Source organism: Pleurodeles waltl, chromosome 3_1 (genome assembly GCF_031143425.1).
Source record: "Pleurodeles waltl isolate 20211129_DDA chromosome 3_1, aPleWal1.hap1.20221129, whole genome shotgun sequence".
Classification (NCBI taxonomy): Eukaryota; Metazoa; Chordata; class Amphibia; order Caudata; family Salamandridae; genus Pleurodeles; species Pleurodeles waltl.
The window spans coordinates 1,949,355,325-1,949,380,256 of NC_090440.1; the positions used below are offsets into that span (position 1 = coordinate 1,949,355,325).

The 24,932-nt window shown below is 43.2% G+C and overlaps 1 protein-coding gene across 1 annotated transcript in view; it reads left to right on the plus strand.

Annotated features, from left to right (window-relative positions):
* The window catches only part of SLC6A4 (solute carrier family 6 member 4), a 328,754-nt gene that overhangs the window by 259,049 nt on the left and 44,773 nt on the right, over positions 1-24,932 (plus strand). The window contains exons 8-11 of the mRNA XM_069226260.1: positions 2,062-2,189; positions 14,124-14,236; positions 23,427-23,558; positions 24,120-24,219. Of these exons, the coding sequence (XP_069082361.1) occupies positions 2,062-2,189; positions 14,124-14,236; positions 23,427-23,558; positions 24,120-24,219 (473 nt within the window). The remainder of the gene's footprint in view (positions 1-2,061; positions 2,190-14,123; positions 14,237-23,426; positions 23,559-24,119; positions 24,220-24,932) is intronic.

Here is a 24,932-nt window from a genome sequence, read left to right on the forward strand (position 1 = left end):
ACACTAGGAAGTCTATGAGGTCTGCAGGGGGCTGTGAGTGACTGGCATCCAGCAGCCCTCACAGCCCAAAACAGCCTGCGAGCTGCCTCAATCAAAACCCCAATCATAGCAGCGAGTTCCACCTGCACCCCCTTCCTTTTTCCAGTGTGCCAGTAGTTAATAGGTTTCAGAGATTAATTCCTTGGCGGAGAATGTAAAAATAAAGTAATCTTTGAAATTCCAGTAGGGCTGGGGCAGTCATTCACAGTCACCTGTAGCATCCTCACCCCCTTCAAAGTACAGAAGCAGCATCACATTTACATATCAGTAAGTAATGTTTTGTTTGGCCTTACCTAGTTTGTACCTAGATATCTGGATATCTGGTCAACTCAATCAATGCCACACACAAGTAGAGAAGCATTGCAAAAATAATCCTCACATTTTTACATGTTCCCAGGATGCCTTTCTTAGCTTTATTACTAATTTTCCCCACTTGCTTCAGTTGACGTAATTGTAGAAAACCTTCTGATGATAAAATTAGTATGTTTTAGGTTTGAAGCATATGGTGCTTGCAGAGTTTAAAAGGGCTTTGGATCACCCTCCTTCAGACATTGTGTTCTTTTGCTGCAGAGCCTTCAGCCATTGACTTGAGACATTGCCACTCACCTCCTGAATTAGCTTACAGGAGTATTTTGGTTTAGTCACACTGTGTTTCTGTTGGCTCTTTCCATGGGCCCTTTTACCTCCATTTGGAAAGCCTGAGGGACTACTTTCTATCTGGAGTCAGTTGGTGAGCGGTCGAGCTATACACACAAACATAAATCATCTGAAATATTAATGCTTTAAAAAAATATTTGATTAATGTTATCAATGTTCAAACACTTTTCTCTGCACTTTAATACAGTACATTTGAAATGTGTACAGTGAATCTCAAACTTATGATCTTTGGCAAAGCGTGTTTATAAGTGTAGCTACGGTAGATTCATAATGATTTTACTAACATATGTTAGTGATTTTATTAACATATGTATTGTTACTCACCTCCAGGACTCTCATTTATTAACCTCCAAAGCATCTACATGCATTAATCAAATTACCAGAGGTAATCGAGGGGATATTGTGCATGTACCCATCGACCCACAGTGATATCACAGGTTTGACCCCTTGTCCAGCCATTACCTCTTCAACATCTTCTATTTGATGATGAGGATCTAGGGCAATGAGTGGAAGTTATATACTTTAAATACACCTCTATAGGCCCTGTTTGATTTTGTTCCTGCTGCTGCCACCATGACCCTGAGGATCTGGGGTATCAAAGGCAGTGCCAGATGTACCAAAGGGCAAGCTAGGAGTAGCAACAGTAGCCCCTGTCTATCCTTAACTGTTTTTCATGCTAAAATGATGAACGTTTGAGTAACACCCACAGGACACCACACCTATAGCCTGCAGGTTATTCCAGATTTCAAAATACAAATATCTTAAAGACATCTAGCAAATATCTTACTTTCTCATTGGTTATATCACTAATATGTGTCTCCCATTGCATGATGTGCTAGAGCTGCGGTGCCTAAGGTAGGCCCCGAGGGTCATGTCTTTGGATTGCCATATACATTTTCATTGCATCTAATCACAGAGGAACTCATTTACATAGTAAATAGTTATCCTGAAAATCTGGCTTGGACCAGCCTTCATGGACGTCCATTGAACATATCTACTTTCAATGCTTAGGCCTCCTTCCGACAAAACATCTCATAGGATTCATGCACGCTGCTATACAGGGGATAGTTGTTACAAATTCGATTGTGACTATGCATTTTATAACATTTTTTTCTTACTTCCTGTGTTAGAAACACATTTTTCACTTTTGTCCTAGTGGCAGATTGCCATGATTGAAGGTAAAAATATCATATTTCATCATAAAATTGGTCCCTGGTTAAACATTGTGAGCTATTGTTTTTACACTGTCAGCTGAGGTGTTCCATGCTGAATTTGGAAGACATGTGAGTGGATAACTCCAGAGACATGGGCTCTGTTCCCAGATTCTGACTGTTTTTCACTACAGCCCTGGGGTTTCTATTCCAGGGATGCTTTGGTGACAAGCACTGTGAACTGCTTGACCAGCTTTATCTCCGGCTTCGTCATATTCACCGTACTGGGGTACATGGCGGAGATGAGAAACCTAGATGTCTCTGAAGTGGCAAAGGACACAGGTAAGGAGCATGGGCTGGAGGGCAATCGTGAAACATCCTGCTCCTAAAAGGGCCAAAAAATTAGAATGAAACTGGCCTTCACTGTGCTGAGATCACATAAAGGAAAGTCTGAATAGTTCATGTTTCAATTTGCTGAGATGTTCGAAGTTGGGTTCAGATTTCAAGTTCCGGCTGAGGGAGATCCAGAGCGTTTTGTCAACCATGGATGTGCAAATAGTTACATTCATATAATTAAACAATACATTTGTGCCAACATACAATCACATTAAAAATGTAGGAATGTTGGTCGTGTGTGTATGAAAACAACCAGTAGTGGACACTATATGCATGAAATAATAAGCCTTAAGCACTTTTTCAGAATCTGCATTACTTTTCCTTCTCATTTAACTCGCAAACCTAGGGCATACTAACCTGGGACAAACACAAATCCATATTGCATGAAAGTTCCATTTTCAGATGACATAACAACGTGCTCGAGCGTAATGAAATAGAGGAGTCCATGCAGTCTGCTTCTCTTGCATGCAGCACATCTTGGATTCTGCTTTGTTTGGGTTTGTGTGTTTCCGCCTCGTAACATCTGAATGATTGCAGTAGAATGGTCTTACACAGGCCCTTTTCCGGTTACAGGTACAACCATGGGATATCTTTTGATTCTGTATCAACTGTGAGTGAAAAAAAGAGCAAAAGTGTCTGTTCATTTGACATCACTATGCAGGAGAAGGAAATAAGATTTATTGAAATAAATATACAGTCACTTAATCTAAACCATGGTAATAAAAAAGAACATTTCAGATTACTGCTGTTTATCGTTGGCTCCAGCAGACGGTAGGTTGCATAAAGAGAGTGCTATTGCAATCTGCAAGTGACTCCTTATGCCTGGAAAATGGTAAAAAGCTAGGATGCCTTTCATTCCATAAATGGAATGAACAATGGTGTCAAGGGTGGAGATATTAAAACACCACAGTAACAGCCCTGAAAAAGACATTTGTGTACAGTTCTAGAAAGTGAGCCGGGAAGAGACCCTTTCTTTCCTGAGACATGGAAGACTGATATGAAAAAGCCCACGTATGTGGTATTTGCGAGCATACAAATATTATTTGTGACTGTATTGCAGCATCTGTTTTCAAAGGGGAAGTAAGCCAGCAAGAACATCATCTTCATCTTAGGCCTACTCAAATTTTAATACCTGTGATATATTTTTGAAGGTCTGTGATACTTCCTGGATTCTTGGTGCTCAAAGATCATATTCTTGATAGCATTCTTAACTCTAGATAAGGTAGAGCTGGATGCTAGTGATGCATTCAACTCATCAGTAATTTTTGAAAACTCCATTCCATTTAAATACCTCTTCATTGCTCTCGCATAAAAAGCCGAATATTAGTTGTTATACCCTCATTGTGCTTCGTTGGTAACAAACATCTCTGTCGACTTGTGAGCTTGTATTGTTAGTCCATGTCTGTTGCTCAATGTGCAGTGATTGCGAATAGAGGCCAAAACGCTAAGCTCCTATTAACTTGAATTGGGGAAAAAGCCCAAACCTGTGCAGAACAGGCTTATATAGATACTGAGAAAAGTCTCTCACGTCACCATTATACTCTCTTGTAACTTCAGTACCCGCTAAGTACAGTATTTAGTAAAAATTTTGCTGTTATCATATCAATCGCTGCAGGAAATTAGACTTTGATACAATAGTTGCCCAACACACAATTGGCAACATGCTAGTGCCCTCAATGTAGCAGATCATCTGTCCCACACTCATCCCACACGCTTCCTTTTAATTCCTTCACTTACCCTATTGTTACTTAGCCACAATAAGAATCCCCATCTTGATTTTAGGTCTCACTTGAGACAGAGCATGCAATGTTGCTTAAGGTACATTTTGTTAGCTTAAAGTGGGCTTAGACCAAGCCCCTTGCCTGCAATTGGTTGGCTTTATTGTCACTCTCATTGGCTTGCTTCTCTTTGGTCAACGCTGGCCAGCTTCACTTCTTGTGTTTGGCTCTCCACTGAAGCATGGTCAAGTACTTGTTCCTTCCACTTCTCGCATATTCTGAGCCACTTTATTCTTTTTGTTTAAGCCCTCATAAGTATGCATGTGTTTGTCCACCCTCTTCCCACTGTCCGTGGCAGTGCCACCCTTTATTTAAAAAGCTCAACAATTATGACCCCAAATCTCCATTCCATTTACATTATACCAAATGTTCATAGAAAGCATAAATCAACACAAAATGTGAAAACTATGCAGATGTTCTGGATGCAACACTTGAATTATGTCCATCTATTGTTGACTTGATTTGCCACTCAGTGTTTGCGGCAGGACATTAGAAACAGGGTGGGTTATTGTTTCAGTAACGACTGATAATTTTAATGTCAGCAGCAAGCCCCTACACCTCCAAGTTCATTGAGACGAAATGAGTAACACACATTGTTAATTGAAAGCGACAGTGCTGCAATTACAGGCACCAATAGTGCTGAGTCCACAGTTTGACACTCTTGGCTCTGCAGAAGCCGACAATGAGGCGTTGTTTGTGCTCATCTACTGTTTGCAGACCCTGCTTGGCTCTAGGCATTTATCTACACTTCGATATCAGACAAAGACCACAAGTGGTGTTGTCATAGATGTAGAAAAATACTAATCGTACAACCCTATCATAGGTGGTGCTGTTGAAGAACCAGCTACTTGCATTTCTCATCCCCTTTCTATGTCAGCAGTGTTAGGGTCAGGGTTCTCTTTTTCTCTTGGTAGGTTTTACATTTTGTGTGGGAATGTTTACAATGTCTGCCCTTCAGTGCTTAATTTGAGCCGGTGGTTTCCCATACTGGGAACTGGCACTTATTTTTGAGGGTCGGCACTTATTTTTCTGTCTTAAGCATTTACTGCGAGCCAAAGACACATATGGGAAAGAGGAGGAAAAGAAAAACGAAAAAGCTACACAAAGGGAGAAAGCAGAAAACTTCAAGAGTGAGCTTAAGGGGTAGGGAGTGCCTCTAAAAGGATTAAAGAGGCCCGAGATGTCTTCAGAATTATTGCTGCCTCAGTATTCTGTGCTCGTACATTTAATTGCAGCAGCTTCCTATTTCAGAGGTGAGTTTTGGGCACCGGCACGTTTTTATTTACAAATTAACCACTGCAGCCCTCTGATATTGTTTGCACACCCACCATTACAAAAAAAGATATCATGTGACCACCAATGGACTTATCTAAAGTGTTTTTTTCCCCACACCCTCTCTGTTGCACACCCTTCGTGCCTTCAAGATGCCTTCTGCCAGTCCCTCTTGCCAGCAATTTAAAAAAAGCACTATGAAGCAGCCACGGTTGATTGCGTCATAGTGCTTTTTTCACTTTTTAGGCCATGCTCAACAGCTTTAAATACCAACAAAGCCAATAGCTCACTTATGTGACACTTATTGACTTTGCCAATACTTGATGAAAATATCTTTTGTTATCAAGGTTTTGATGTGTAGGCGACAGCATCAAACTACTTTGTCTTGCAAATTTGGATCATACTACCTTAACTATTAAATATATCATGTAAAATTACCTGTGTATATTTACTAGTACACTTAGGTGTATACCTAGGTGTATATCTACATGTTTTTGCTAGTCACCGTTTCTGAGTGTTGATTTACACGAAAATGTAGACTCAAATGTCTCCACTCCCTGCTAGAGCCCCCTAATAAGAAGGATTTACAACTGTAAAGTTACTACTAGTCATTTTTCACACTTATGTGCAGGTCTCCACTGTCTTTGAGATCTCCGTGTAGGAAAGTATAAGGAAAGTTATGAAAGTTTATTATTCTTTAATTTTAATCTGCAATATAAATGTAATATTAAAAATAGGTATTATAAATATGTAACTAATAAAATTTTAAAAAAACATTGCATTCAATTTGTATTATATTAATAATTCAATAACATATATTTATTTAATTTAGACCTACCACTTCTCAAAGATTACTAGTAACGTTTTTATTTTCATTTGATATGTGTTACAGTCTGTTAAGTTATGTGTGAAATTTATATTCTTTTAAGTTTTTAACACATGTTTAGAAGTTGAATTTAACTTTATTTTTAAATTCACTTATTATTACATTTTAAAATAATAAAATAAATATATAATAATTATATTTTTTTTACATTAAACAAAACATATATATTTTTCAAAGTTAAAATAATTTTATTTATTTAACATTTCCCGCAGGGTGTTATTTTATTTCCTTGCCTTGATTATTTTATCTGGGAATGTTTTGCAGTACCTGTGCGTGGCCAACTGTAGTGACTGACTTGCTCCAAGCCTGAGCTGGAGTACATTTACTAAAATGTGTGGTCCTTTTTGGCTGAAGTAATATTAGACGTGTAGTTTGTGAATAGCAAAAGGCTTTCTCTTATGTTGGTAGATGTTTGTATTTGCATCTCCATCCCTAAATCCCACCCATTTAAGAGTAAGTGTTGCCCATTTTCCAGCCACAACCCCAGTCCTTCTCACATTTACTATGTTCTGTATACATGTGGCAGAGATCTCTGCACCAAAAAGATGGGAATGGGTTGGGATGGAAAAGTCCCTCACATGGTGACAGACATGTACCCCTGCCCTGAGTGGCCCAAGTGAAACGATGTCTGGATCCCTAGTGCTGATTTTCGCTGTCATGAACAAACACTGATCATGTGTGTGCACTATGACATAGGCCTGTCTCAAAGTTTGAATTCTTGTAGGACCAGGATGGGGCGCCCAAAGCTCTACTTTCATAGTGGTGAAAGGCTACTGCCTTTGCCATGAATTAAGTAGCACGAGCGTGATCAGTGGAAGTGAACAAGTCTATTTACCCTGTGTCACTGGAGTGCAGCTTAATCATGTAAAGTCCTGATGGTCTGTGCTTAACTCACCCTTGGCCTACATTAGGTTAGTCTGCAGTGTTGTGCAGTGCATGTGTGTTAAATGCCAGTGCTTGTTGTATGTGTGCCTGTGAATGGTACAATACATGAATTCTAGGTTCTATTTTTGGGGACCAAGGGCTGACTGAAGGAGCCATGTGGGAGTAGAGGAATCCCCCTAGACAGATTTATGGATTGCTGCATTCATGTGAACTGGAGGAATGGGGAGCCAGACTCTTCAGTATACTTCAGAGGGTGATCTCTGATTCAGAGAGAGGTCATTGGGAAAGAGCCTGGGCACATCTCACGAAAGATATGGAGCTGATGAGAGAATCATAAAGAGTTGGATGAGGGGTAACCTTTTGTTACACATATACTTCTGGCTGAAATCTGGGTGTGAACCTCTGGTCATTCCTATTGTCTCTGTTGTATGGTTATCAGATTTAGAGTTGATCCTATTGTGTCTGATTGCTTTCTGAAGGAAGAGAAGGGCAAAGGAGTTGGCACTTCAAAAAGAACAGACCCTCAGCACAAACATCAAAGAAACAGACCCTAAATCACATTTGATGTCTGAAAATGGACTGTAAAAAGGGTAGCTCCAAAATTGGCCTTCAAAATGGTCAACTGTCAATCAGCCAGTTGGGCAGTACAAGAAGGAGAAGCTCTACTAGACTTCTGTCTATGACTAGGGCTGGAGAGTAAGACCTGCCAGTCTCTCAGTTCTGTGAGAGGCTATCACCTAGAAAACATTCAAGATGACCTTCCCCTGGGGCCTGGAGCACCAGTGATTGCGTGCTTGCCAAGACCAGTGAGCCCTGTGAGGAAGAGGAGAACCAGGAGGGAGGGAGTTCCAGTGGAGGATCCTGGTGAGTGGATCCCAGTAACTACATGTTTTTGCTATTCATCACATGTCTACACTGCTGCACCAATCGGGCTGTTGCCTGTGTGGAGTCTCATGTTAGCGACCCCGTCTGCCAGAAAGGCCACCATAAAGAGGAACCTGTTGCTGTGCCGATCAGGCCATTGCCTGTTGTCTAGTTGATGCTATTATCCTGAGAAGAGGCCACCCTCGTGACCTGTGCAGGTCCGAGCCCCAACTAATAGCCAGAACCAGAAGCTGATGAATTCCCCCTAACTGGTTCCCCCCCCAGTGGGAAAGACCAAAGGAAATTTACTGTTGCATTGGAGGAATGGTGATGACATCCAGCTGTCGCCCCTGAAGAGCCGCATGTGCGATACTCACTGAAGGCAGCCAACGTGCCCAAGAGAGCAACATAATCAGAGACTCCAGTCGGACAATCCTTGCTGGTGCGGGAAAGACTGATCTAAGGACCAGAAGGCCCTGGTGGAACTTGTCTGCCAGATACCGCTTTGGTGCTGGAACACTTTTGACTTTTCCAACAGAGTCGAAGTGGGGCTTCTGAGACTCAGACTGCTAGTGGGTACTAACCTGAATTTGTCCTTTAGTGAAGGAATCATAACCACTACCAGTAGTGAGAGGGAAGTGGAACTCAGAGGGCCTGCTTATTGAACGTTAGAGCCCTGACCTCCGGGGGCTGTGTGCATTATTAGTGTATGCCATATTTTACTTTGTGTTCCTATATAAATACTACTTTTGTCATAAAAGGCATAAAAAAGTATTTGACTAGATAATTTATTGCTGCTATTGAACATACATTTAGTTGTGAGCCTGTGTTCCCTCCCCCGGACTCCTGCCGAGAAGCCTTACACTGCTCGACCTGGCTACCACTACAATTCAAGTGCTGAAGGGGTACTTGGCCCAGTTGCTCAACATCCCGAGTAGGTCAGAACCCGGAACATCAAGGTTAGAAGGCCTCAAACCCCATGGTCAGGCCCAGTAAATCCTGCTTTCCCCCTGGCCCTCTGAAAGGGGTTCTCACAGAGTAGGTGATGTTTCCACACATAGATTTGTAAATTCCATTTTGTAGGACGTCAGTTGTATTGTCGTATTACTTCTAAACATAGTACATAAAAGTGTTTGTGAATGTGGCCCATACAGTCGGCCTTAGCTCCACCAAGAAGTGTATTTCCTTTTCACCTTATGCTAATGACTGGTGTATCATCCCTCCTCTTATTTGGTGCTTGCATTGCATGAGGAACTACTTACATCTCAAAGTATACTGCATAGGCTTTTGCTGACTTTGCCAATGCTTGTTTATTTATAGGTGGCAATCATAAAACTGCCCAGATTCTCTGACAAAATTACCAAAATATATCTGACAGGTCTCAATAGAAAACATATCAAGTGAAGTGCATCTTCTCCAAATTATTCACATATTAATTAACATTATCTGTTTCAGCACTTCATTGCTTGAATTTCTTGTCTCAAAATGGAAGCTGCAGTTTGTTCCCTTCCCAGTCCTCTCCTCAACATATTGAGGTTCCTTTGTATAAAAGGCAGCTCATCATCTGCCATGTGCAAGGTTGAAATCGTGAGCACAACATTTGAGATAGCCAATGTTAAATTTTCAGCCAGCTGTGACTGTCACTTCGTAATTTGAGCTTTTTAGTCGAGGGAAGAGGCAATATTAACTTATAAAGTTGACAATCACTGTATCTAAAAGTATGTTTGACTTCCATTGTGAATGCCTGTTCCTCTCTTCATAACAGCATGTTCTTGCCCTGACAGTGGTGTCCCCCTCTCCCATCTTAGAACACATATGCCTCAGATCCAGCGGTGGCCGCTGCATAACTCAAGGGGAGGGGTGGGTGAAGTGGGGGGGGGATTGGAGCGGAGACGAGGTAAAAATAAAATAGCACTTACCTTGCCGCTGTCCCTGCCGCCTCCTACCGTCTCGCGCTCCTCTTCTTCTGGTGCCACAGCATTCACTGCTGGGACACCAGCACAGGCTCCCCAGCAATCCTGGCGCTGCTTTCATGCAAAACCTTGCATGAAAGCAGCTGCATAATTGGTCTGAGCTGCAGTGACTGCTGCTCAGACACAGCCCCGGGGTCAGTGCAGTTTCTCCAGCCTGGCTGTTAAACACAGCCGGGCTGGAGAAACCTACGTGGGCATGTGTGTTTGGCTGGCCAACAACACATGCGCACTTAGGTGCACTCTCCCCTCCTCCCCCCTCCCAACTCCCGAGGCCCAGTCCCGCCCCTCCCTGCACTACTGGCTGTGCCAGAAGCAGAAAAATAAAATGATAGTAAACTATTGTTTTATTTTTCTGCTTCTGGCACAGCCAGTGGGGCGATGCTCCTATGTCATAGCAAAGGAACCACCCCTGCTGAGATCCCAACAATCCAGGAAGCTGTGCAAGATTCAGATTCTTGAATGGCACTATCTGAAATATACACTGTGGTTTCTTGGTTTGCAACATTTAACCTTTATTCTGTTTTATCAGGTATTTTGATACTTCCTTAAGTGGAAGTTTAAATTTACTATTAAAGAAATATTTTGATAATGATTGACATGATGTGTAGTATGGCACTTGGGGCGTTACTGGACTCATACCTAAGGTTAGGCAGGGACTAAAACTGGGGTGTATATATAGGTTTCTCTGTTGTTCAACTTATAAGCAGACAGCATGGGGTTGATCCTGCAGAAGGCCAGGACATTTCCTCCAAAGTTACAGACCTGTCCATCCTCCAAAGTGCCAACCACTGGCTTCAGCACCTATTGTAAGCATTGGACCACTATAATCAACCCTTAAAACCTTTGAAATAAAAAATATTGGATATTGGTGAAAAGATGACTAGATTATTCAATCGGTTGGCCAGCACACCTGTACAATAAAGGTGCATCCCCTAATGTTGAATATGTACACTCTACAATACGTGATAGATTGATGCCAGCCTCCCTAAATAGTCACATTACATTTTCAGGTAAATACTGAGGTGGTACGATTTGGCTCAATTTTCTGCATTTCATGCAATGTCCCTTTTGCCTCACTCAACCACCTAGACCTTGGTCCACATAGAGTTTAATCTTCACAAAAGCTCTTTGCCAAAGGTAAATATTTAAACATTTGTAATGGGTATGTAGAACAACAACAGGATCAATCAAAGTATTTATCTGGGAAAAAACTGGGACAAGCAATTACATCTTACAAGAGCAAGATGTAAATGCTTGTCCAAGATTTTGGCACATGCTCTGGATAGGCTGTGACTCAAATTCAAGTGGGACTTCTTGTAATGAAGGTCTCAAATGAATCCTAGTTGTATAATATAGGTTTTATTCAAAACTGAGGTGACAGCAGTTGGTGCTCCCTCTCCAGCCAGCAGACAACTGACACTCGAGAGAACCCCCACTATGTCACCAGCTTAAAAATCTAGAATCCCCTAACACAAGCGTTTGGATTAAAGCCACACAACAATAATGGCTAATAACGTACATGCTTAGCTACAACACATCTTCTTCCTTTTAATCAATAAACATTTATTAATATTCTATTTATGTTCTATCACAAACATAGGCCCTCATAATTAGGCTGGCGGTCATTAGACAGCTAGCCTCGTGGAGGCTGTCTTACCGCCGCGGACCCAGCGTTAAAGACTGCTGCTTTACAAGTTGTGGGGTTTGGCCGAAGCCAAACTGTCATAACGCTGCCTGGCCGCACCAACGCAGCCGGCGGTGAGCTCCTCTGGGCCGGCAGCCGGCCTCAGGCCACCACCCGCATTATGAGGCAGCAAACTGACAGGATTTTCGTTGCGGTCACCCCACCATGAAAACCCTGGTGGAAACACACCCGGCGACAGGAGTCCCCATTCCTGTTGCCAGCACACACACCCCCACACACCTCCATGCACCCCCCACCCATCCACACACTTGCAAACAAACCCCCACCCATCCACACATATCCATACAAACCCCCCACCTGCTCTCACACTGACATATACACACACCCCAACTCGCACTCACACATACGCACCCCTCCTGCGCAATCCTTCACACCCCCTTCGCATTCATGCACACCCCACCCTTCCACACATGCATCCCGCCTCATCCGCACACTTGCACACAGACACCCCCACTCACTTGCAGACTTGCACACATGCACCCCCTTACATGCATTCCAATACACACACCTACTCACTCACACCCCGACACCCCCCTCCCCTCTGCATACATGCAAACACACACACCCTCCACATACACATACGCACACCCATTCAGGCACACATACATGCACACACCATACAAATGCACCCAACACCCCTGCCCCCCAGTCCACCTCCCCCTTTTGGATGATCAACTTACCTTTTCCGACGGTGGTCGTCCGGGAGGGAATGGGTCCTGGCATTTTCCACCGCCAGCACTGCACTGCCGACAGGACTCTGCCACACCGTATTATGTATCACAATACGGTGGGTGGAGTCTTGTTGTTGTGGCAGTGCTGGTGGTGGAACCGCCTCTTGAACTCCGTCGGGCATGGCCGACAGAGTCGGATTTCCACCTGTAAATGGGCGGTAGTCCTTTCATGTCTCCTAATATGGTGGTCAGCAGACCGCCAGCACTGGTGGTCTGTTGGCTGCAGCAGCTTCGGCAGTCTTTAACAAAGACCGCCAAAGTCGTAATGAGGGCCTTAATTTTTTAGATACTTAGGTGGTACCCTCATTCTAGGTACCATACTATATCCAACAGTGCCTGTGAATCTTCCTCCCTTCCATTTCTGACACACTGAATCCTCTTGGTACTCATCATCACTCATCATCATGTTACTGCTACACTTGTCCAGGTTCTCCTTGTGATTACTCTCCCGGGTACTCATCCATGCACTCACTCTTATTTCATATAAAGCCACTCTCCTATTATTCCATCTTTCTCCATTCTCCAAAGTGATACATAAACCACGTACAACTAACACTCAAGTGAACCCCCTCTATGTCACCACCTTAAAACTCTAGTGTCCCCTAACACCCCCGTTTGAATTAAAGCCACACAACAATGACTAATAACTTACTTGCTTAACTACAACAGGACTCTATAAGGAACCAAATGGTTACAAGGCTGTTGTCATGGTTCAATCCCACAATTGGTCTTGTGAGGCAGACGGTGATAGTTTCTTGGGGAAGAAAAAGTGCAAAGTAGGGAAGGTGAGGAAATCATCATGGAAAGCAAATACGATATCCTACAGAGACTAAGGCAAAAAACATTGGTACAAATCTTTGCGCCTTCCTTTTCCCTTGAATCCCATTTTTTAATGTCAAGCTTCATAGGCTGCGTGTACACCATCACATGGATTGTGCAACTGTGGTCAATGCACAAGAAGAATTTGATAAACATTGTCTGCCCCGTGTTTACTGCAGATGGCATTTTTTCATTGAGGGCTATATTTTTAAAATGTGGTTAATGCTGCTGTAAAGATGCCCTCATTTTTGCTCCCAGTCAGCCTGTTCAGTGTGCTTCGATATGCATTGTTAAATTCCTGGTGGTTGCAGTATGATATCTAGAGGGTCCCAAAAATAGGTCGAAGGGCAGCAAAGGCCAAATTGAAATTACCGTGGCATTAGCATTTTACACACTAAGTGGAAATACAGGACATATGAATGTTTACATAATTATCTTGTATGGTACCCATGTTATGAATTTTTACAGTCTGTATTTTGAGGATCCAAGTTAGCTGCCCCAGTCTGTTGTTCATTTTAAATATAAAGTTAATTTAAAAATCAAGTTTTGAAACTTTCACAGGTGTAGAAGCTTGAGACCAGGGGCATGAATATATTAAGACCAATCATGGGTTTTAGAGGCCTGGCGTTTAAACGAGGTTCCCCTTTCCATCCTTAACAGCACCCGAATTTCGATTAAATTGCAAATTCAAAATTATGGCACTTCAACCTTAAAAAAAGATTTTTGAAGTAATCACATTCTGTCAATTTGTTTCAAGCATACTGTAATTAGAACAAGGCTGATTTGAATTTTAACCTAGAATCGACACACTGAACTCTAAAGCCTGGGATGAGAAATCACTTTATTTCAGAAAGTTATAATTCAATCAATGTCGATTTCAGTTACTGTCATAAAATCAACAAACTTCTCTACTGCCTGTGATTAGGATTGTTTGATGGCAAGTTAAATCTCTCCCTCTCACATCCAGGGCCAAGTCTCCTCTTCATCACCTACGCCGAGGCTATTGCCAAGATGCCAGCCTCCACCTTCTTTTCCATCATTTTCTTCCTGATGTTGATCACCTTGGGTCTGGACAGCACGGTGAGTACATTATTGACCGATTTCTATTGCACAACCGAGTGGCCTGTCTCCAGCATGGTGGCTCCCCTTCTCTTTATCCAGCCATGCAGGCTCTGAATCATTCCGGGGAACTCCCGCTTCCACATAGTGTTAGGAAGAGCCAATTCAGGTAAGTTCACAGGCGAGTTTGTTTTTCAAAGAAACGGCCCGACACAAGAAGGCGGCACAGCGCTCCTAGCACCTCCGGTCAAGTGACCAGAAACAACATCTCTGCCTCGAACTTGGAATCCCTTCTACCCCGTTGCTATGCTCGGAACAGTGACACATTAGAGGAAAGTGCCCGTGTCACTGAGCGCGAGCATCACAACACATCTTCCCCTTAACAAAACAAAACAGTAAAACACGTGCATATATGCATTTTAACCCAGCCAAAAATTTACCCCCAAAAGAAAACAATAAGTTAACTAAATACTCATAGTACATTGCAAACATAATCTTGAAACTTGCTTGGTTTTCTGACCACACGACCACATCTACTGATTTTCTCAGCACAGTTCTCCGTTTGGCTATTCAAGACTGACTGTTCATTAGCCAACAGGCCAGAATCCAAATGATTTGTCTTCTTCCAGCCCGTCAGCCAATCAAATTTGCATTCCTTGTGTGCCGGACTGACTTCCTGTGCATGACTGACTTCCTCCTTTTTCTTCTCAGCTGGAAAATAGTCCCCATTGCCACAAATAGATACAGACGACAAATGCCAAACCTTCCCATCGCTCAACAAAACTGAATAACAGTAAATCTATTCCACCCTAAGAGGATATGAAAATCGATTGCAACATTTCCTAATGAAACCAGGTTTCTTAACCTTCACCCAATCCCCAATTTTGATGATCTGTTCTGAACACTTGTGTTTTGCATCAAAATAATGTTTACTTCGATCTTGAGAGCACTTAATATTCTGTGTAACTTGTTTAATAGTCCTGTCCACTTTTTTACCTCCAGTCAACCAACATACATTATCTTTCCCCACTGGAATCATACCTCTCATCAATACAAAAGGGGAAAATCCAGTAGAATCACAAGGTGTAGTTCTGTAGGACCACAAGTTTCTAATTAATTCGCTCATCCAGTCCTCATTAATGTTGTTGGCCAACTTAATGACACTCTTAATCACTCGATTAAACCTCTCAACTGCACCATTACCTGCCAGGTGATTTAAAGAAGTGGTATTATGCAACACACCCTTCCTTTCCAAAAACTCCTTGAAAGTATGTGAAACAAATTGTGGACCATTATCACTGACAATGTATTTAGGTAAGCCCTCTCTCAAAAACACTTTGTCCAAAAAACGAATTATAGATTCAACATCTGCTTTGTTAACAATCTCCACCTCAGGCCATTTGGTAAAATGGTCAATCAACACCAGTAAAAACTTTTGCTTGTCATTATTCATTATCGGTTCAGCAATATCAATTCCAATCCGTTCCCATGGTCCATCTGGACACCTCAACGGATGCAAAGGTGGTTTTAGTGTTACCTGTGATTTATCAGAATTAACTCAAACCTGACAGTTCCTAACTTTCTTTTCAATATCAGAATCCAATCCAGGCCACCAATACGCACATTTTACCCTATTTTTGATCTTCCCAATGCCTAAATGTCCCTCATGACATAAATCAACAATTCTTTGTCTAAGACAACTTGGGGGAATAACTCTGCCATTCCTCAATACCAAACTACCTTCTAAAGAAAGTTCATCTCTCAACTCCCAAAACACACGAATCTTCTGATCTAACATGCGCTTTATTGGCCATCCCTTCCTAATATACTCACTCACAACAATGAGCTCATCATCCTGCATAAGTGCTTGTTCCCACTCCATCTTAGAGATGCCAGGTAAATCAGCAACTATATTCGCGACTGTAAATGAGTCAAGATCAACCTCCTCACAATCCTGCGCAGGTAATGGCATTCTGCTTAAAAAATCAGCAACAAAATTTTTGACACCTGGCACATATTGTATGCTGTAAATAAAATCCAAAAGTCTAACAGACATGCGAGCTATGCAAGGTGAAGCCGTAATTAAGCCTTTAGTCGTCAACCCTTTTGTGAGGGGCTTATGATCGCACCTCAACAATACATGGTAACCCCAAATACAGAGTCTATAATGTTCCAACCCCCATACACAAGCTAATCTTTCTCGTTCAATTACTGAATATCTTTCTTCAGTGGGAGTAATAGAACGTGAGGCAAAAGCTATGATTCTCTCAACACCCCAACTGTCAATTTGAGATAGGGTCGCACCGATACCTTTGGCACTGGCATCTGAGGTCACAATACTTTGTAACATGGGATCAAAACCATGCAACGGTGGAGCACTAGCAATCTCACTTTTAATAACTTCAAATGCACTATCGCACCGTTCATCCCATACAAATTTGCTGCTAGTTTTAGGAAGTTGTCGCAAAGCAAACGTTTTTTCCAAAAAATTGTGTACACATTTGGCCTAAAATTTGGCTAGACCTAAAAAGGCCCTTACATCATCCTTGGACTGTGGTCTAGGTGCTTCCTTCACTGCTTCCACCAGTTCTGATTTAGGTTTGATGCCAACCTCCGAGATCTTGTGACCTAAATAGTTTATCTTATTTTCTGCAAACCTGCAGTTACTAAGTTCAGCTGTCAAACCATGCTCGCTTAGTCTTTGCAAAACTTCATCAAGAACTCGGTTATGTTCCTCCAAATGTTTTCCCATTATCAAAATATTGTCCTGAAAAATCAGTACATTTCTCATGCCTGACAACACCTTATGCATCAATCGCTGAAACATGGCAGCTGCAGAGGCTAACCCAAAAGGTACTCTCTTGAACCTAAAACAACCAAAAGGGGTAATGAAAGATGTCAAAGTCCTACTATCTGCATGTAATGGAATTTGATGAAATGCAGCTTTAATGTCTATACTTGAGAACCACTTAATACCTTTGGTTCTAGCTAGCATTTCATTAATCCTGGGTAAAGGAAACTGATCCACTACTATACTCTTGTTAAGATCCCTAAGGTCAACACATAACCTCTCTTCCCCTTAAACACATAGCTCATCAATTCTCTGGTCACTTATCCTAGGACTGCCGTTTTAATTGTGACATCAGTGACCCAGTACCTAGAAGACATCGAACACCATTTCTGCTGCACATCTACCTATACATCCTCATCTGGTGCCTCTTTCTTCTCTCAGATCATTAAAATTATTCTATTTTACTTTTCCACTGTGCACCACTAAATTCCCTCCTGTATTCCATCCCTTCATTCACTCCACCTGATTTCCCATTGGTTCTCATATCAGCTTGTGTCATGCTTTCTGACTCTGACATTCCCATTCTAAGCCATTCCTCTATCACTGTAATAATTCCAGTACATATGTATGTTTTTTTATTAGCTTTTGTTAACTGTGTATCATGTACTGCCTTGTACTTGCTAGATAAGATCATTAATACCGCTAACACTTCACTCCACTGGGGGCATGGCTTGCAAACTGAAGATGACTGATAAGTGAGCCTGCAGCTCTGCCCAGCCCAGCATTCATCCTGAGCCAGGAGGAGCAGTAGCAGCTGTGCGGGCCAAGACAACCTGCCAGCCCGGGCCCCTCAAAATATGAGGGCCTGAAGTGCTATAGACAGCAAAGCAACCCAACTTTCCCTCACAGAACTGCAATATGCAAACAGGTGTTCCTGGAGGGATTATTTAAATTCCAGTCAACAACAATGTGTAATAAACAATCAAATTATCCAGCAGTATATAAATGATAAGTTGGCAGCGTAGTGTCTTATGCAACAATATATTAATATATATATATCTATATATATATATAGATCATTTTATTAATCCAGCATATACATATTTGAGTCTGTACGAACGCCCTTGCGCCCCCATTAATCCCCATACAGTCAAGATCCAAGGATTAAAAAGACGCGCGCAATCCTCCTAACCCTAATATTCAGGAAGGACTGAAGCAACATATGCAGGGGTTCTGACAGAGAGGACACACTGTCGACATTTTAGTCTCACTCAGCCAAAGAGGTCCATGAGACCACCCTCAGCACTTGGTGTAGAAAAGGTACCAATCCTGTAAATGTTTGTACAAACCACGTGATGTATGTGAGATAGTACTACTACCAAAAATTACTAAGAAAAAAATCACTAAGAAAAAACAATTACTAAGAACAAAGCTAAGAAAAAACAATACACCAAACATACAAATTAGGTTCAGGTATTAGGTTTTTTATTGGTAACTAGCCATTAATTTTCATTAAGTTGCTTGTTGATAAACATTTCTTTAGATCTTGTGCCTGGTAGGACCGGTCTTGTGTAAGGGATGTGACTCAGTACCTAGACCAAACGATTTGAGAAATTAAGCATATGGGATGTTGTCTCTCCTTTAACATATTGTTGGCCTGGTGGACATGATAATTTGGAATTTGTTTCAAATGTTTCAAATGGATCTGTGATTAGGTATAGCTTTGATTCATGTTAGATTTTGTTTGTTGTTTGTGTCATGTTTTTGCTTTTAGGAGCATGGCACTTTGATGTTTTTAAGACAAGGTTTCCTGATATAGCATGTCATTTTGATTATCTGCATGGCACTTGTGTGCGTATAGTATTAGTTTGAGTGTTTTGTGGGCTATTCACTGGCATGTTGTGAGCAGGTGATGCTTTTCCAAGATGGCACCGTCTTTGTAGTAGGTGTAACACATGACCGGTGTGTTCGCGTCTTCTTTGTGGTGGATTTAATCGGGCAGATGGCGGCCAGAGTGGAAAGACACTGATTCAGTCATGCTACTGGAAGTACGCGTGTGGAGGTTCTTGTTTGTTGTTTTTTGTGGCGTTTTGAATACAAAGTAGGTTCAGGTATTAGGTTTTTTATTTATTGTCTAACTAGCCATTAATTTTAATTCGGTCCGGTGTGTGGATCTTCACTCAGGTTCTGCCAGCTTCTCCTTCCAGGGGCCCAGGAACTGGATGTGGCACCGCTTGGCAACTCAGGGGGTCTCAGCAAGAGAGCCCAGGTTCTGGCAGATAAAGTCTTTAATGTCCCTGAGACTTCATAACAGGAGGCAAGCTCAGTCCAAGCCATTGGGGAAACTTCACAAGCAGGATACACAGCAAAGCCCAGTCCTTGTCCTCTATAAGGCAGAAGCAGCAGCTGCAGGCCAACCCAGCAAAGCACACACAGCTAAGGGGCACTACTACAGCTCTTAAGCTCTTCTCTTTGGCAGAGGTTCCTTTTGATCCAGAAGTATTCCAAAGTTGTGGGGTCAGCAGTCCAATACTTAAACTCATTTCTGCTTTTAAAGTAGGCAAACTTCAAAGGAAAGTCTTTGTAGTGCACAAGACCCTGCCTCTTTCTTGCCCTGCCCTAGCCACACTCTTGGGGGTTGGAGAATGTACTGTCAGGGGACAGTCACAGTCCTTTCAAGTGCAGGTGTCAGCTCCTCCCTCCCACTCTAGCCCAGGAAGATTCATCAGGATATGCAGGACACACATCAGTCCCTTTTGTGTTACTGTCTAGAGTGAATTCACAAACAGCCCAAGGGTCAATCTCACCCAGACGTGGATTCAGCAGCCAAGCAGAGGCACAGAATGGTTAAGCAAGAAAATGGCCATTTTCTAAAAGCGGCACTTTCTAACAGACACCTAAAAACCAACTGTACCAAAAGATGTATTTTTACATTGTGAGTTCAGAGACCCCAAACGCCAAATCTCTGTCAGCTCCCAATGATGAACTACACTTAGAAGGTATTTCTAGGCAATCCCCATGTTAACCTATCGGAGAGATGGGCCTTGCAATAGTGAAAAACAAATTTGGCAGCATTTCACTATCAGGACATGTAAAACACATCAATACATGTCCTACCTTCTAAATACACTGCTCCCTGCCCATGGGGCTGCGTTAGGCCTACCTTAGGGGTGACAAAGTAAAAGGGAAGGTAGGTAGCTACACTTGCCAGGTCGAATTGGCAGTGCAAGACTGCACAACCAGACACTGCAATGGTAGGTCTGAAACAGGTTTACACGGCTCCTCATGTGGGTGGCACCATCAGTGCTGCAGGTCCACTGGTATCATTTGATCTACAGGCCCTGGGCACCTCTAGTGCACTTTAATAGGGACTTACTAGTAAATCAAATATGCCAATCAGGGATAACCAATCATAATCACAATTTACACAGGAGACACTTGCACTTTAGCATTGATCAGCAGTTGTAAAGTGCCCAGAGTACCAAAACCAGCTAAAACAAATCCAAACAAATAAGGGGAAGAAGGCAAAACATTTGGGGATAACCCTGCAAAAAGGGCCATTTCCAACAAAATATAAAGTAAATTATTTTTGCATATAACAATATGCTGTCAACTGATCATTTATATACTGCTGGATTGTTGATAGATCATTTGATTTTGATTGGTTATTACACATTGTTGTTGACTGTAATTAAAATAATTCCTCCAGGAACACTTGTTTGCATAGGGCCTGAAATGAGCAGCGGCTGCTGATAGGTGAGTAGACACCTGAGGAGCTGTGCGGCCCCCTTACGCTTCAGTTCTCCGGTGAGTGGCTCAGACCCTTTGGGCCCCGAGGTCGGGGCAAGGTGCAGGGACCCCTTATCGGCCACAGAGGGATGTCCTGACAGCCTTACCCTGCGTGCACTAGAGTAGCAGGCCTTGGAGCCCAGGTCATGGCTCGGTGCTGGCAGCTGAAAGTGGGAACGGATACGACCCTTGACCTCCTTAGCCCCCCCAGCACTAGGGGAGTATCATGACCTGGACTAAGGACTGCGGGTTTGTGCTAACACGCACACCCTACCAAGCGAGTTCCTGCTCAAGAGGCTATCAGGGGGCTGACCCTGGCGGATCAACTGCGGACTGTGACAGTGGGCCCAGGGGTAAGGCTTGGCTCACATCGCAGAGTAGTGAGGCATAGGGGAGAGCAGCCCTGGCGGACGACAGTGTGGGACCCTGGCCAGGGTGCAGTTCGGACCTTCACAAAACCACTACCAGGTAGTGATGCCCTGAAGGCAGCCTGCTAGGACGTATGGTGAGGGGCTCCTCGAAGCCTAAGTCAGGGCCCAGTGCAGGCTATCACCTGAAGAAGTGACAGCCATTCATCTAATTGATCTCCCCTCCACTTCCTGCAGCGACTGGTGCCATCTGAAAGGCCTTGTTGAGTCTGACTGCCAGTGACTGTGGCTCGTACTTACAGAGGCCGAGCGGTGCAGGCATACGGGACGGGCTGGCTTTGCCTGTTTCCCCTGGGAGAAACTTTTCTGTGTATCCTCTGATCTCGAGGCCTGAAGTGGCTTCTGGTGCCTGCTAGGGGAACTGAGAACCTTATAACTGCATTACCAATGTGCAAGGGAATGAAAGACTTGGATGGCCACTGATCTCTCATGCGATGAACTGTGGAGGTGAGGTGTACTCCTTGGGTGGACCATACAGACTTAGCCCCTACAGCCTAGACCCAAAAGGGGATAGCCCACCCCGTGTGGGTGGGCCACCTCTGCTTATACCATACAATTCTGGCTCCTCTGCCTGGCACAGAAGGTCAGTGGGGGTACCTATGAGTCTGAGGACTAATCGGGCGGGACAAGTTGCCTCCTATGCTGGTGAACCCCAGTGACTAGTGAACCTTAGGAGACCCTGTTGCCCCTGCCACATGGTGAAGGCAGCTGGGAGAAGGGCAGTGGCACGATCCTACGCCACTTAGAGACCTCTTGAGGTGCCTGTTTCTTGTCTGGATCAACTCGATTCAATCAGAGCCATAAACTCCCTGACTAACTCTCCTCTCTGTGGCAGGTCACCTCCCATATCATCTACCCTGACTCTGAAGTACCTTGAACCAGTAGATCTGTACTCTGCTGTGAAAGCTGACCACACTGCCCCTATGGGGAAACCGAAGGCCAGTCCCACCATGGACTTCCATTTCATTGCTATTCTTGACCATGGCCAGATCTAGGAACTTGGAACCCACTTTCCACGTCCGCGGTCATGGAAACAACCCCAGTAAACAAGGCTCCAAGTTACAGGCAAGGGTGCGGCCAAGGTTGCATTGAGGGTACCTATCACTGTCTCCCAGAACAGTCGCAAATGGGGATAGCTCAAGGTAATGTGGCCGAAATCTGCATCTAGGAATGCACAACTGGGGCAAACACTTAACCCTTTCCGCCTTTTTCAGGCCTAATACGTCTAGCGTTTTGCTCTACTCGACCGATGGCTTCTTTTCTCTAACATTAATGTACCCTCCACCTACTACCAGTTCATTGTGACACCTAATAGTTCTGCCACTTCACTCCAGTCCCCCCATCTACTATCCCTTTTCAGCTCCTAACACGCCACAGCTCAGCACTACATGCAGTAGTACCTTGCTTTACCAAAATGCACAGACTCATGTCATTCACCCCCAAATCTGTCACCACCAATTTATCTTACGTTTCTATATCATCAGTGCAGCGATTCCTGTGGCGTATAGTTCCTTGCGGGGTCCCTTGTACACTCTTGCATCAGCCAGACAGGTATTAGAACAATGATGTTTTAACCGCCCTGACTTTGACAGCTCCCTACAGACCTTCACTTTGTATCTATGCGCAGCTGGACATTGTGCACTGTCTGCTAAAGCAAAAATATCAACCGCGACGACCCATGCACGCCCCCAGCTCTAGTGTTTAAAGATATTCATTCATTCATTCATTCATTCGCTTGACCTGCTGGAGAACTCTTTAAGGCCACTAATGTCTAAAGTACAGAGAGGCGACCAGAGTTTTTAATTTGTTTTAGTGAGTACTATTATTTTTACCTTTGTGAAGTCTACTTGAAATCTCTTGAAATTGATCTGATTAAAATAATACCAAGAGCAAAAAAAAGTAATTCTATTTGAAGGTTTTCATTATTGATCCTATAAAGTACGTTTATCAGGTTTGGAGCTGTGATTATTTAAATAATCCATTTAGCTAAATATTTGGCCAAATACTTGACAATTTAGCTGAAACTCTGCTAAACGCTAAACTGTGGTGTTTGGTGCCCCTTTGTTCCAGTTGGAGAGGCAGTGTCCAGATCCTCATAAGGGTATAGACTTCTTTGTACACCCTCGAGGGGCCTGGGACTTAGACAAATATCCATTTTAACAGTCTTGTCTCACTGTCTCCTCTCTTCTGTTTGGTGGTCCAGTTTGCAGGTCTGGAGGGGGTGATCACTGCCTTGCTGGACGAGTTCCCACACGTCTGGGGGAAACGCAGGGAGCTCCTTGTGCTCGGCTTCATCTCAATCTGCTTTTTGGGGGCACTGAGCACCCTGACATACGTAAGTATTTGATTGGCATTTCCTTCCCACTGCTACAACATAGGGTTGAAAAGGATTAATCCATCTCACAAAACGGCAGCGTCCCTAGCAGAACGTGTACCTGTCACAGGGATCCAATGGTTCGGTCCAAACAAGACTGGGAGGTTCATGTTAGGGTGCAGATTCGCAGGATATAGAGTAGGGGAGGTTACACCTTTGTTCATCAGAGGGTTGTTTTGGGGCATCAGATCAGGCCCCCCATCAATAGTAAGCAAATCACACAAGAATTCAACAATGCTAAAGGCGATGCTACCCCAAATAAACTTCTGGAATCGCAAGATGGTGGTGGTCAAAGAGAGAAGGGAAGCAGCAAAGTCCTATGTTAGTTTTAAGATCACACAAGGAGTCAGCAGTCTGCAAGGGACATCCCTTCCCTGGTATGGTTGCAATCGAAAACCTAATCTCTGGCCTAATGGTAGGGGTCTGGTGCAGTATCTCTTAGCCCCGCAGTATTTAGGGTTGTGCAGATAAGGTGATGCCATAGTGCTTAAATAAAATTGCTAATGCCCATCTCTTTCCCAGGGTGGTGCATACGTGGTGAAGCTCTTTGAAGAATATGCCACTGGCCCAGCAGTGCTGACGGTGGTGCTCTTGGAATCCATTGCTGTGTCCTGGTTTTATGGTAAGAACGTCCGACGCTGGATTTGTACATAGATTCCTTATGGCAAGTCCTCACTGAGAGGTAAAGGGAGTGACCTTTAAGGCCTGTGATAAGTTTTGTTATTTTTTGTAATGGAAGAACCATAGGAAATATCAAGATATGCTAAAGCTAAACTGAGAAAATCATTTTCAGGGATAGCACGTTAAAGGGACCAGCTGGACTCAATGATTTACGCAATTTATATATAACTGAAATTATCACTGTCGTTGTAAGCGATTGAGTGTGTGCAAAATACACAATAAAACTACTGACTCACTCATTAAACATCAATTTGTCTAGTTTCCAGAAGGATGTCTACGAATGATTAAATATCATGAGGTCAGCACAATTCAGATTAACCCAGAAAATGGAAACGCGACTCTCATTTTTTGGGTGGAAATTTCCAATCAATAAGGGATCATTCTCTGCCAAATACAAAACTTAAAGTTTCTGGAAGAAATATTTAAGGACATTCCAAGATTCCCATCATCCTCATGCAAAAACACTGCAAGGGTTTCTGGGATAAAACAAGTTCTGTGGGTTTGCGTGGATTAAGAGTGTGTGATGGTGAGAGGTACAGACGCCCAGTAAAAGCAGCGAAGGTGAGCTGCTTCTTTTAGTTACTAACCCCTACAATTGGCTTTGCTATCCCTGACTTCAGGGGTCATGAAAACACTGAAGAAAACGAAAAGGTA